Genomic DNA, 14,773 nt, shown 5'->3' with positions numbered 1-14,773 from the left:
AAATAGAAACATAAAGAGAAAAAAAAACTGCTAGAAAGCTAAACAAATATGAATGTCTATGTTGAGAAATGTTTTCATCTCTAATGATGCAATCCTTTTTCTCTCATTCCATTACTGCAGAAAGTACATAATCATAGCTTATGTGGTTTGTGGCATCACATAAGAGCCTTAATATCAAATACACTACAATTCACAGTTGTCTGTTGTTCATTCTGAGACATTTTACTAAGAGTGAATGGATTTGTACTGCTACAAAGTTAACAAAATGGGCAGCAGTTGTTTAGGAGAGGATGAAATTTCTTCCAAGCCCCAAATTGAATTCAAAGATTAAAAACTAGATGGATCCTGATAGTTCTGGGGCTATTTATTCTCAAGATGTATTTTATGCTTATATTTTAAAAATGATAAAAAAGGAGACTTCATGATTGTATGTGATGGACATTAATTTGGAAGTTATTTTTGCTTCTTCTGCATATATGTAGTACAGTGGAATTCAGGTAATTCAGAATTCCAAAAACTGGTAAATTCCATCTAACATCTCCCTGTAGTCATTTTGAGAATAAAGCTAAATCAAGATGGGGTAATTGAAATTCTAATGATACTTGAGAGTTTCTGGATTGGGGTTGCCAAGTTTCATGCATTCTTTATTGCTTCTAAATTCTTATGATAAATTTCAAAATCTTAATGCACTTTGCCAAGTTATTACAGTTATGTTGTTGTCTTTTACAAGAAGAGGACTTTAAGTTTTGTTTTGTTTTGAGAAAAGCTAGCTAATGTAGATCTGTCTCATTTTTCTTGCACAAAAAAGATTTCTAAAATACTAGTGCTTTCTGAATATTCTCAAAATGGTTTCAGGATAACTTAACTAAATTATCCCCAAGTAGCCTTTTGGGATTATATTAATCATGTTATAGCAAATGATTTATTAAAACAATCACAAATTATTTAATTATTCCATTAAAAAGTTTAACTTCAAATATTTATAGGGGAGAATTAAAGCAGAAATGAAGATCAGGGACAGTACTAACCAAAGCACATCTGGATAATTATTAGTGGAAAAATTGGTGAAAATACTCATGTCATTTTACTTTAGTATATAAGCATTTAATAAATATAATAATCATACTCTGTTTATGCCTTCCTGATTTTTTCAAGATTTAATTTAATAATTAAATTTTTGCTTTTAATTAATTTGGGGGGGGCAGGGCAATGGGGGTAAAGTGACTTGCCCAGGGTCGCACAGCTAGTAAGTGTCAAGTGTCTGAGGCCAGATTTGAACTCAGGTACTCCTGAATCCAGGGCCGATGCTTTATCCACTGCACCACCTAGCTGTCCCCTAATTAGATTTATGTAAATGAATGAATGTTTTCAGATTGTGATTTTCCTTAGGCCTAAGAAAAGTGGTGTTTTTTTCTTTAATTTTGTGGTTTTATTTTTTGTTTTTGTAATCAACAAATATTAGACATTAGGATCTTAAATTTTCCACACCTTGCTCCACACAACTGGGAAGATTTGGTCTACCATAAAAAATATTGTCTCTCTAAAAGCCTAAAAATTACCTACTCGAATTTTCATCAAAAGGTTTTCATCCATGATGTATTACATAGGCCATCTGATAAACATTTTGTAGCAATAGGAAAATAGAACTTTGAGACTTGCTAATGTCTTTTTGATAATTCGTCTTTAAATAAAAGTACCTTCCATATCATTTTCCAGTTTTTGAAATTTTCTCTACCTTCTGTTATCATGAAAATCAGTACCTAGTTCTTTTAAATCCAACAGTTATGGGACAGTTAGGTGGCACAGTGGATAGAGCACCGGCCCTGAAGTCAGGAGGACCTGAGTTCAAATCCGGCCTCAGACACTTAACACTTACTAGCTGTGTGACCCTGGGCAAATCACTTAACCCCACTTGCCTCACCAAAAAACAAAAAAACCAGCAGTTATTGTTGGCTGTCATTTGTTGATTTTTTTAAAAAGCAGTTGACTTGAGAGAATAAAGTGTAACCTTACAGATTTTCCTTAAACAGCATGTTATGTTAAATGCAATGCAAATCGTTAAATTATACAAGAGTCTATGGCAAATACAACCACAAAGATAACATTTCTCAACAATCTACTGAGTATCATGATGAGTAAAGAGGTCCAAGAGGGAGGCGATATGGGTTCAAATGATGATTGTTACTAAATTTAACATGAGGGAGTTGGTCTAGATGACCTCTGAAGTCCCCCAGAGTTCTAGTAGATCTAAGATCCTATGCTCCCTTCTAGTTTTCAAATTTTGTGAGTTTGATTCTAAGCTACTTTAGCTCCTTAGGCCAAGGAACCCATCTCTTTATTGTTTAATAACCCCATAGTACTTACCATGTAGCATTATATCTATATATGCCAAATAAATGAAATAGGTGATGCCTTTTTAAAAAAAAAAATTCAGGATAACTGCAGACCAATGCGTAGAATACTTTTATTGCTAAATATATGCTCCAAGAGAATTTAGATTATGGTCTTTGGAAGAAAATGGCAGATGATGGCAGAGTGGAAGGAAATAGTATAATTCATCTCTATCTCACCATTAAATAACTAGATTACTAAACAACTCAATCCTTAAACAAGTGGTAAATATGATCCATTAGAAATGAAAGTGCACCTCAGCCACAAGAAACCCTGGAGGGGCTAAAATGAAAATAACATCACCAAGACATCACTAAGATTTTTAAAAAATCTTCAGCATGAAAAAAAGAAATTCCTTCACTCAGGCTAATGATTTGTTTGGGGGAAGAAGGGAAGGGGATTGTGGAAGAAAAGTACCTTTGCCATAGTAAAGTAAATTTAAAAGGCCCTCCCTCTTCAGGAAAAAAATAAAGGTCTCAATTAGATCTCTCCCACCAAGGTAAGGCACCCTTGGGTTTGACTAAGGATTAAAGAAAAGACCTCTTCTTCCTCTTTTTCATGATCTAAAAGAAAGGGCTTCAACTAGAACTGATCTCGTTAGAAGAAAGCTTTATTGTACACGGTGAAGGAAAAAGCATAAAGAAAGACCACCAGGGTAAAGGAAAGGTCTTCAATTTGATTTGATACTCAAAGTAAGGGAGACCTAGAATTCAACTTCTGAGAACTCAGCAACAAAAATGAGATGTTTGGGGGGTTTGATTTTGTTTTTAAAGGACTTTTATGGTACCAGGGATGACCAAGACACAACACAGGAGAGGAAACAACTCAAAACACCTGTAATCAAAACATCAAAGAAAAAAACAGCTTACCTATAAGAACAATTAGAATTCTTTTTTTTTTAATGATGTTGTTATTTATTGTCAGCCATTTCCAACTCTTCATGACCCCATAGACCATAGCACTCCAGGCCCTATTGTCTGCCCCTATCTCCCAGAATCTGTCCGACCTCATGTCCCTTGCTTCCATAACACTATCTATCCATCTCATCCTCTGCCATTCCCTTCTCCTTTTGTCTTCAATCTTTCCAGTGTCAGGGTCTTTTCTAATAAGTCCTGGCTTCTCATGATGTGGCCAAAGCATTTAAGCTTCAGCTTCAATATTCATCTCTCCAATGAGTAATATGAATTAATTTAATTATTGATTAATTTGATCTCCTTACTGTCCAAGGGACTCTCAGAAGTCTTCTCCAGAACCACAATTCGAATGCATCAATTCTTCATTATTCGACTTTCCTGGTACAATTCTCACAGCCATTACATTACTACTGGAAAAAAACATATCTGTGATTATACAGACCTTTGTTGGCAAGATGATATCTCTGCTTTTTAGCATGCTGTCTACATTTGCCATGGCTGTCCTTTCAAGGAGCAAGTGTCTTTTAATTTCATAGCTGCAGTCACTGTCTGCAGTGATGTTTGAGCCCAAGAATATAAAATCTGACGTTGCTTCCATTTCTCTTCCCTCTGTTTGCCAGGAAGTGATGTCACCAATTGCCATGATCTTAGTTTTTTAATGTTAAGTTTCAAGCCAGCTTTTACACTCTTTATTTTCACCCTCAACAGACTTTTTAATTCTTGACTTTCTGTCATTAGAGTAGTATCATCTGCATATCTGAATTTGTTGATATTTTTTCCTAGCAACCTTTCCAGCTTTTCATTTGTCCATTCTGACATTTCACATTATATACTCTACATATAAGTTAAATAAATAAGGTGACAATATATGGCCTTGTCCTACTCCTTTCCTAATCTTAAACTAATCAGTTATTCCATGGTTGGTTCCAACTTGCTTCTTGGCCTGCATACAGGTTCCTCAGGAGACAAGTAAGATGATCTAGCACTCCCATCTCTTAGAGGACTTGCCACATTTTGTTGTGATCCACACTGTTAAAGGCTTTAGTGTAGTCGATGAAGCAGAAGTAGATGTTTTTTCTGGAACCCCTTGGTTTCTCCATAATCCAGCCAATGTTGGATATTTGGTCTTGAGTTCCTCTGCCTCTTCAAAAACAAGTCTGTGCTCTGGTCATCTTCAGTTCACCTCTTGCTGAAGTGTAGCTTCCAGAATCTTAACATAACCTTGCTGGTAAGTAAAATTAGTGCAGTTGTTCAGTAATAGGAACATTCTTTCGTATTGCTCTTCTTTAGGATTGGGACCTAAACTGATCTTTTCTGATCTAGTGGCCAATGTTAAGTTTTCCAAATTTTCTGACATATTGAGTGCAACATTTGAACAGCAGCATCATTTAGGATTTTAAATAGCTCAGCTGGAATTCTATAACCTCCACTAGCCTTATTGCCAACAGTGCTTCCTAAGGCCCACTTGACTTCATTCTTCAGGATGTCTAGCTCTAGATCAGTAACCATACCATTGTGGTTATCAATATTGTTAAGATATTTCTTGTATAGTTGTGTATATTTTTGCCACATCTTGTAAATCTCCTCTATTTCTGTCAAGTTTTTACCATTTTTGTCTTTTATCATGCCCATTTTTGCATAAAATGTTGCTTTGATATCTCTAATTTTCCTGAAGAGATCTCATCCTTCCCATTCTGTTGGGTTTTTTCTATTTCTTTTCATTGCTCATTTAAGAAAATTTTCTTATCTTTAGTTGTTATTTTCTCCAATTCTGCATTCATTTGGGTATGTCTCCTTTATCTTTTGCTTTCCTTCTTTCCTTAGCTATTTTGAAATCCTCATAGATAACCATTTTGCTTTCTTGCTCTTCTTAGAGGTGTTTTTTGTTGCTACCTCCTATACAATATTGCAAACCTCTGTCTGTAATTCTTTGGGCACTTTGTCTAGCAGATCTAATCTCTTAAATATTTCATCACTTCCACTTCATATTCATAAGGAATTAGGCCATACCTTTATGATCTAATGGTTTTCCCTACTTCAATTTAAGTCAGAATTTTACATCATCTCAGCACCAGGTCTTGTTTTAACTGACTGTATAGAGAGAGCTTCTCCACCTTTGACTACAAGATATAGAATCAGTCTGATTTCAGTATTGATCATCTGGTGATGTCCATGTATATAGTCACCTTTTAGGTTGTTTAAAAAAAAACAAAAATGTTTGTTATGACCAGCGAGTTATCTTGGCAAAACTCTGTTTGTCTCTATCATGCTTCATGTAGTACTCCAAGGCCAAACTGGCCCATTATTCTGATTATCTTTTGATTTTCTACTTTAGCATTCCAATACCCGATGGTGAATGTGACATCTTTTTTTGTTGTTATTTTTGGAAGATATTTTAGGTGTTTATAGAACTGTTATAAATGTTTTTGTACATATAGGTCCTTTTCTCGTTTTTTGTTCTCTTTGGGATACAGACTTTGTAGTGTATTGCTAGGTCAAAGGGTATGATTGGTTTTATACCCCTTTGGGTATAGTTCTAAATTCCTCTCCAGAATGGTAGGATCAGTTCACAATTCCACCAATAGTATATTAGTGTCCCGGTTTTTCCACATCCCCTCCAACATTTGTCATTTTCCTTTTCTGACATATTAGCCAATCTGATGGGTATAAAGTGGTATTTCAGAGTTGTTTTAATTTACATTTCACTAATCAATTGTGATTTAGAGCATTTTTGGCCATAAATAGCTTTGATTTCTTCTTCTTCTTCTTCTTCTTCTTCTTCTTCTTCTTCTTCTTCTTCTTCTTCTTCTTCTTCTCCTTCTTCTTCTTCTTCTCCTTCTTTTCCTTCTTCTTCTTCTTCTCCTTCTTCTTCTCCTTCTTCTTCTCCTTCTTCTCCTTCTTCTCTTTCTTCTTCTCCTTCTTCCTTCTTCCTTCTTCCTTCTTCTTCCTTCTTTCTTCTTTCTTCTTCTTCTTGGCAGTTGGGGTTAAGTGACTTGCCCAGGGTCACACAGCTAGTAAGTGTTAAGTGTCTGAGGCCATATTTGAACTCAAGTACTCCTGACTCCAGGGCCAGTGCTCTATTCACTGCGCCACCTAGCTGCCCCTGATTTCTTCTTAATGCTAATTAACACAACAATTCAAATTAAATATTTGCAAAAATATTAAACTGCTCAAATTAGCTAAACAAATAGAGCATTTAAACAACCCAAATTCAGGGATGGGGGGTGGGGGTAGGGAGATGAATTTGAACAAGCCAAAAATGAGCTTCCAAGGGGAAAAAAAATCCAGGACCAGATAGATTTACAAATTAATTCTTCCAGACTTTCAGATAATAATCCAATATTACATAGATTTTCCCCCAAAATAGCAAGATAAGAGATACTACTAAATATCGATATGATGACCTTGAAAAATAAACCAGGGAAAATCAAAACAGAAAAAAACTGTAGGCCATTATCCCTAATGAACACAAATGGAAAAATTTTAAATAAAATTTTTAAAAAGGCACTAAAACATGTCACAAAAGTTATACATTGAGGGCAGCTAGGTGTCGCAGTGGATAGAGCACCAGCCCTGGAGTCAGGAGTACCTGAGTTCAAATCTGGCCTCAGACACTTAACACTTACTAGCTGTGTGACCCTGGGCAAGTCACTTAACCCCAATTGCCTCACTAAAAAAAAAAAAAAAAGGTTTATACATATTATGATCAAGTTGGATTTATACCAGGAATTCAGGGTTGGTCTAATATTTGGAAAACTATCAACTTCATTAGCCATTTTAATTACCAGAAAATGTGATTTTGTCAATAGATACAGAAAAGTATTTGACAAAATATAATACCGATTTCTATTTTTAAAAAGTTTTAGAAAATATTAAAATAAATAGAACTCTTGAAATGAAAAATAGTATATATCTAAAAGCAAGAGCTTCCATTATTTTTTAATGGAGATAAACAAGAATCCTTTCCAATATATTCAGAGGTGCTATTTGCCATAGTACTAAAATTGCTAACTAAAGCAGTAAGACAAAAATTAATTAAGGAAATAACCATAGGTAAAGAATAAACAAAATTATTGCTCTTTGCAAATTATTTGATGGTTTACCAAAAGAACCCTAAAGAGTCAACTAAAAAAAATAATTGAGAAAGTTAATAGCTTCAACACACTTGCAAGATATAAAATAAATACAAATCATCAGCATTTCTATGTAATACTAATAAAACCTAGAAAGAGGGGATAAAGAAATTCCATTTAAAATTACCACAGAATGTATAAAATATTTGGTAGTCTAATTTCCAAGATACACACAAGAAATAGAAATACAATTACAAATAACTGTTTATAGAAATAAAAGCAGACCAAAATAATTAGAGAATTATTAATTCTCCCTTGAAAAGATGAGCCAATATAATAAAAATTATAATACTAGCTAAATAAACATGCTTATTCAAACCCATACCACTCAACCTAGTGCCCAAGTATTCCTTAAGCACACAAATCCCAGTCACTGGAATAAGGACTTAATATTTGACAAAAAAACTGCAGGGAAAATTAGAGAGCAGTCTGGAAGAAATTAGATTTAGAATAATGCCCCATACCTTATACAAGATAGGTTCCAAATGGAAATATGACCTAGATATAAAAGGTCACATCATAAACAAATTAGAGAAATGTAAAAAAAAATAAATACCTATAACATACATGAATAGGAAGAAAGATCATGACCAAACAAGGAATTGAGTGGATGACAGAAGACAAAATAGATAATTTTATACAAACGAGTCTAATAAAAAGGGAAACCCTGCCGGGTGGGGGGGGGGATGTTTTCAACAAGTTGCTTTGCTAAAAACTATATTTCTAAGATATATAAGGAACTAGTTCAAATTTTAAAAGAATGAGAGCCATTCCCTTATTGAAAAATTCTCCAAGGATATGAATAGACAATCCTCTAGGAAAGAAAGCTAGATTATCTATAGCCATACTCTGCCCCAAATGCTCCAAATCACTAATAATTAGAAAAATGCAAGTTAAAGCAATTCTCCAACTCCACCTCATACCAATCAGAATGGCAGAGAAGGCAAAAGAGGAAAATGACAAAAGTTAGAGTGCTGTGGGAAAGAGACACATTGATACGCTGTTGGTAGATCCATGAATGTGAGTGCAGCCTTTCTGGAAAGCAACTTGAAAAGATACACAAAAATCTTACTTAATAGTGTGAGCCCTTTAACCCAGCTAGACTACTGCTAAGTCTATACTCCAAAGAGATCAAACAAACAGGAAAAGGTGTTTTATGTATAAAAATATTATTTATAGCATCTCTTTTGTGGGTGGCAAAAACCCTGGAAACTAAAAACATGCCCATCAATTGAAGAATAACTGACTAAATTTTGTTATATGTTGTACCGTAAGAAATAAGGCAATTAATCATTTCAAGATGTGAGAAAACTTGTATGGACTGATACAGACAGAAGTGAGCAGAACCCAAAAGAACAATTTATATTATGGCATCAGTGTTATAAAAATGCACAACTTTGAGAACTGTTATAAACTGATGAATAATGAAATAAGCAGAGCAAAGAGAACAATTGATATAGTAACAACATTCCCCTCTCCCCACATGCCCCCCAAAAAACTTTGAAAGCTCTGTGAACTATGATCAAATAATGACTATTTACATTTCCAGAAGACTGATAATGAAACATGTTGTACATTACAGAGAAGTGATAAATTTCAGGTGCTGAAGGAGACATCCATGTTCTTCTATACATGACATTTGTTCTGATTAATTGAACGTATTTATTAAAAGAAATTTGTTTTTCTTTTTTTTTCTTCCAGTGGAGTGGAAATGGAAGGGCGAAACATGGATTTCATTTTTTTTATATTAGAAAAGTGAGGGACTGCTACAGATGTGAAATACTATATTTACTTTCATATGAGGTTACTGATCTTTGTTTTATTTAGTTGTTTTACTTTGTTACAAGAGACCTTCTCAAAGAGAGAGTAATCTATAAATATTTGTAATGAAAAAACAAAACATGTCAATAAAACTTAAAGAAAAGGAAAAACACGTTTGACATTAATGTCCTTCCATTTGCAAATAAAGTTATCCCTATTGTCATCTGTGATGAATTAGAATGAGATTCTCTATATGTACTATGAAAGTACTATATCCTATTTCTGAGTCTTTAAAATTTATTGTTTTTTCCCCTTAGATTAAAGTTGTGGATCCCAAAACAAAAAACTGCACTACGATTGCTGGTACAGGAGAAGCAAGTAATATTATCAGTTCAACTTCTATAGAGTCAACTTTTAATGAACCAGGTGGCTTATGTATTGGAGAGGATGGTAATTTGCTATATATTGCTGATACAAATAATCATCAAATTAAAGTGATGGATTTGGAAACAAAAAATATTTCTGTGGTAAGTAGAAATATTATGATCTATAAATTAAGCATTTTATTGGATTCAATCTGTTATCCACTTCCACATAGGATTTAAAGCATGAACTAGACAAAATACCTCTGTATCAAATGGTTGAAGACAATTACTCAAAATAGTAAATGATTGTCCAGAATATTTTTTGATAACCAGACCAACAAGATTGCTTAAAGGGCATCCTGTTATTCTTAAAATAAATGTTCCATCTGTTCTGGGAGTTTGGGAAGGATGTTGGAATTTGGAGAAGTATTGATGGTCCTACTAAAATACACACACATACATATGTATTTGTGCACAAGAGCAGCAACTTAGTATAAGGGATTAAGGGCCAGCCATGGAGTTAGAAAGAACTATGTTATATTGCCTTTATATATGTGTGTATATACATATATACATACAGAAACATATTCATGTACATATAAAGATATATTCACATTTATGTTGATTGATGTTAAATTATCCTTTAAATATATAGTTTTAATTGCTGCTGGCAGGATAAATTATTAGATAATCTTGCCAAAAGAAGCATTGGATCCCAATTTCCTAAAACACTAAAATTTTGGGAAAAAAATAGGACAGATTGAAAGGAAATAATTTATATGATCTAATTCTTTTTAAAACTTCTAGATTTTTCGTTTTTAGCAGTAAGAAATATTAGAGGGGCAGCTAGGTGGCGCAGTGGATGAAGCACCTCAGGAAGACCTGAGTTTAAATCTGGCCTCAGACACTTGAAACTTAATAGCTGTGTGACCGTGGGCAAGTTACTTAACCCTCATTGCCCAGGGCCCCCCCGCCCCCCAAAAAAAAGAGATATTAGAGAGGCAGCGTAGTGTAGTAGATAGAGCTGGGAGGAAAAGAGGAAAAAGAAAAAGAATATAAAGGAGGGAAATAAACAGTTAACAATCATAACAGTGAAGATGAATGTAATGAGCACACTTATAAAAGGGGGGAAGGGAGGTAGTAGATTATAGTAGAAAACAGAACCCAACAAATTCACATAGAATTAATTGAAGGGATTGAACAGAATTTTTTAAGCTTCAGATTAATTTTTAAAAATTAGGATGGGACAACTAGGTGGCACAGTGGATAAACCCCGGCCTTGGATTCAGGAGGACCTGAGTTCAAATTTGGCCTCAAATAATTGACACTTACTAGCTGTGTGACCCTGAGCAAGTCACTTAACCTTCATTGCTCTGCCAAAAGAAAAGTTAGGATGGTTAAAAGAAATAACAAAGAAACTACATTAAACTTCATGGTTCAAGAAATTATCATTTTGTTACATATATGCACTGAATGGCATAAAATCTACAAACTTAAAAGTTCATTGAATTACGCAAAATTCTAATAGAGACTTCAATAAGCTCCTTTTAAGATCTATACAAATCTAGAAAACATTAAGCAAGAAATTAATTATGAAATTCAATAGAATTTTAGAAAACCTAGGTATGACAGATCTCTGATGATTACTGAATAGGAATAGAAAGAAATATCCATATTTCTCTGCTAAGGAAGGCACCTTTACAAAAATCGGCCATGTGCTAGGACATCATCTCATAAATAAATGGAGAAATGGAGAAATATTAAACACCCTTTACTGACAACAATGCAATAAAATTATAATCAACAAAGGATACTTAAAGAAAAATTCAAAATTAAATAGATACTTATAAATTTGATATAAAGAATTGGTTAATAACAGAGAAAAGAGATAATTTAAACAAAGGAAATTGCAATAGTAGGTGTTGTATCAAACCTTTTAGAATGTAGTCCTAACAATTCTAAGAGGGAAATTTCTATCTTTAAATAATCAACCAAAGAGAAGAGTAGATCAATAAAATGACCAAACAAATAAAAGAATTAGAAAGGCAAGAGATTTTAACAGTTCTACTAAAGACAAATTATAACTTAAAATCAAAGAAGAGATAAAATTTAAAACAGTGATACTGAATTTGTAATTAATCCTAGAAACCATATATTTGGTGGTGGTGGTGGTGGTGGTGGGTTTTTGTGGTTTGGGGGGTTTTTTGCGGGGCAATGAGGGTCGTGTCAAGTATCTAAGGTGAAATTAGAACTCAGGTCCTCCTGAATCCAGGGCTGGTACTTTATCCACCATGCCACCTAGCTGCCCCCCAGAAACCATATTTTAAAAAGAAAACTGCTAATAAAGTGAATAAACTTAATCTGATAGAGGAAAAAAAAACTATCAAAATTGGAAGAAAAAAATAATTCACAACAAATGAAGAAATAAAAAGGATGTTTATTACAAACAATTGTGCCCACTTATATGCCAGAAAAAAATAGCTTAATTGAAATGAATGACTCTTTACCAAATAGAAAATACCCAAATTATCAGAACAAGAAAAGAAAATTTTGAAAACTTAATTCAAAGGAAGAAAAATTTAAAAACCTATAAATGAACTCCAAAGAAGAAAACCTGAGAACTGATGGAGATGGAGATCCCTGAAGATGAATTTTGTTATAATTTGGTTTAGTTCAATGAAAGGCCAGATAATAACAGAGGAAAATGAAAGAAATTTCACAACTATGGATAGGGGAAGAGGTTGTAATGAAACAAGAAATACAGAAGCTCACAGGAGATTAAATGGATAATTGCATAGCATCCACTCTAGCAATGAGTTCCTTTTTGTTGGTGAGAAATCACTATCCAGATCGTCATTAGCCCCTCCACCATTTGAAAGATGAAGTTAACAATTTCTTGACTGCTCTAACCAAAGAGAGGGTACAAACATATGTCCAGATAAATGAAGTATCCCATTATTACCACAGCATGCCTGTGTCGCCAGGCCTGTGATCTGACTTCCAGATTCCTTATTTATTTCTTCTTTTTGTTTCTCTGTTCTCCCTCTGGTTTCTTAGATTTCCCTTCTTAATATACAGTGCTGCTGTGCTCCCCTTACCCCCACATTTTAACCTAACGTGTTCCCTTTTAAATAAGGTGTCTTCTTCCTGAGCTGTATTCCAATCTTGGGCTTCGTTCTACCGAGTCTTGCTGATATTTATTAATTTTAAATTGTCTCTTTGATTTAGTTTACTTTCTTTATTCCTACACGTTGCACATTTGTGTATAGCTATCTGAGACCATAGGTTTTATATCTGTCTCCTTTGTTGAATTTTGTATCTCTACTGCTCTTCTTTCTATTCCAGGTAGACTATTATAAGTAAAGTAACCCATCAAACAAATTTGTGCTTAGTAACTTTTTAAAAATTTTTTTATAGCTCTCTATCATCAGTTCGGAAACTGCTGTTGTTGATGGTCCATTTCTAGAAAAGCAGGAGACAATAAAACTACCCAAACTTCCTAAATCTTCTCCAAATATTAAGCTTTTACCACTGACCGTATCTCCTGGACAGAATCTTCAGTTTATATTAAGATTAGATCTTCCTTCAGAAGCAAAACTGACTGAAGGAGCACCTAGTTTCTGGTTTCTAACAGCTGAAGGTGGGTACATTACTGACATTGCCAGTAACATAATATATTAACATGCTTCCCCTTAATGAATAGGGCGCTGGATGTGGAGATATACTGTGTGATGCTAGAGAAGCTACTCTCTTAGCTCCAATTTCTTCATCTGTAAAATGGGGGTAATAATAGCATCTGCCTCCCAGAGTCATCATAAGAATCGAATGAGAAAACGCATTAACTGCTTTGTAAATCATAAAGCCCCATACAAATGTGAGCCTTCATTATTGTTGTTGTGATTATGATTAAATTATAATAATTTTAAGTGTTATTCCTCCCAGATTATCTCTCCTTCAGAATCCTGTGAAAAGACATTAATTTGGGGGCACCTAGGTGGCGCAGTGGATAAAGCACCAGATCTGGATTCAGGAGGACCTGAGTTCAAATTAGGCCTCAGACACTTGACATTTACTAGCTGTGTGACCCTGAGCAAGTCACTTAACCCTCATTGCCATGCCCCCCAAAAAATATTTTTTAAAAAAAGACATTAATGTTTTAGTTAGAAGACCTGGGTTCATTTCTAAGCATAGACACTTATTAATACCTGTCCCCCTTTAACAGCCAGTTTGGGGACCATCATTACTCTTTGAAATTCTTTCTCTCATTTAACTGAAAGATGGTAGTCCACCTGAAGCTACATATCACTTCCCAAATTAATTGGAGCATAGATCTCTGATTGCTTGTACTTGCCATTATTGTGTTTTCCTGAAAGGATCCAATATGAACAGAAAAATCTAAAACAAGGAATGACAGTGGAAACTGCAGATCACCAGACTGGATGTCCAGAAACCTTGATTCTTGGTCCAGCCCTGTCATTTCCTGATTGTGTGACATTAAACAAACGACAAGTTCTTTGGACCTCAGTTTTCTCATCTATAAGATGAGGCTAAACTAGATATGTAGGTTCTAAGATTCTGTGGTTCTGTGAAAAAGCTGTGTAGTATTCACTCAGAGGAAGCAGAAAGAAAATAGGAAAAAAGAAAGGCAATTGGATAAAAGTCATACGAGTGAAAAGAAAACTCATTTATTTATATTTCAAACAGTGGCAAGAAGCTGGTACATCTACCCTGACAAGCTGACCCACATGTAATCCTCTTAAAATTTCCAAAAAGCTCCTCCTATAAGTCATAATTGCTGCTTCAAAGTTAAAAGGGAATGAAATTATGTAGAAAAGTTCTTTTTAAATTATTTTTTTTTGTTATAAGGGATGGTAAGAATTGACATATTATTAAGTATAACAAATTGGCTTTCAATACCAGCTGGAAAAAACATAATCATTGTTAAGTTTATACAATGAAATTATTCTCACCAGAGATATTAATCATGGGATAAAGAGGATTAAATGAGGGATCAGAAAACTCATCCCTACAACTAACTCATAGTGTATAGAGGACCATTTCTTTTTCTGTTTATTCATCTGCAAAATGGGAGTGACATTTCTCTCACAGTTGGACTGAATTAAAAAAAAGTTACAGTAACATCCTACTGAAAGTCAAAGACATTAATGCTAATCTTAGGAAACTGATTAGTGGCAGAGTTGGGACTTGA

At 34.1% G+C, this 14,773-nt stretch overlaps 1 protein-coding gene across 1 annotated transcript in view; it reads left to right on the top strand.

The window, feature by feature from the left end:
- The window catches only part of NHLRC2 (NHL repeat containing 2), an 82,477-nt gene that overhangs the window by 59,712 nt on the left and 7,992 nt on the right, over positions 1-14,773 (top strand). Inside the window, exons 9-10 of the mRNA XM_043985451.1 lie at positions 9,517-9,726; positions 12,982-13,204. Coding sequence (XP_043841386.1) covers positions 9,517-9,726; positions 12,982-13,204 — 433 coding nt within the window. The remainder of the gene's footprint in view (positions 1-9,516; positions 9,727-12,981; positions 13,205-14,773) is intronic.

This window comes from Dromiciops gliroides, chromosome 2 (assembly GCF_019393635.1).
Source record: "Dromiciops gliroides isolate mDroGli1 chromosome 2, mDroGli1.pri, whole genome shotgun sequence".
NCBI lineage: Eukaryota > Metazoa > Chordata > Mammalia > Microbiotheria > Microbiotheriidae > Dromiciops > Dromiciops gliroides.
The sequence above is the reverse complement of the archived record's forward strand: the minus strand, read 5'-3'. Positions and strand labels throughout refer to the sequence as shown.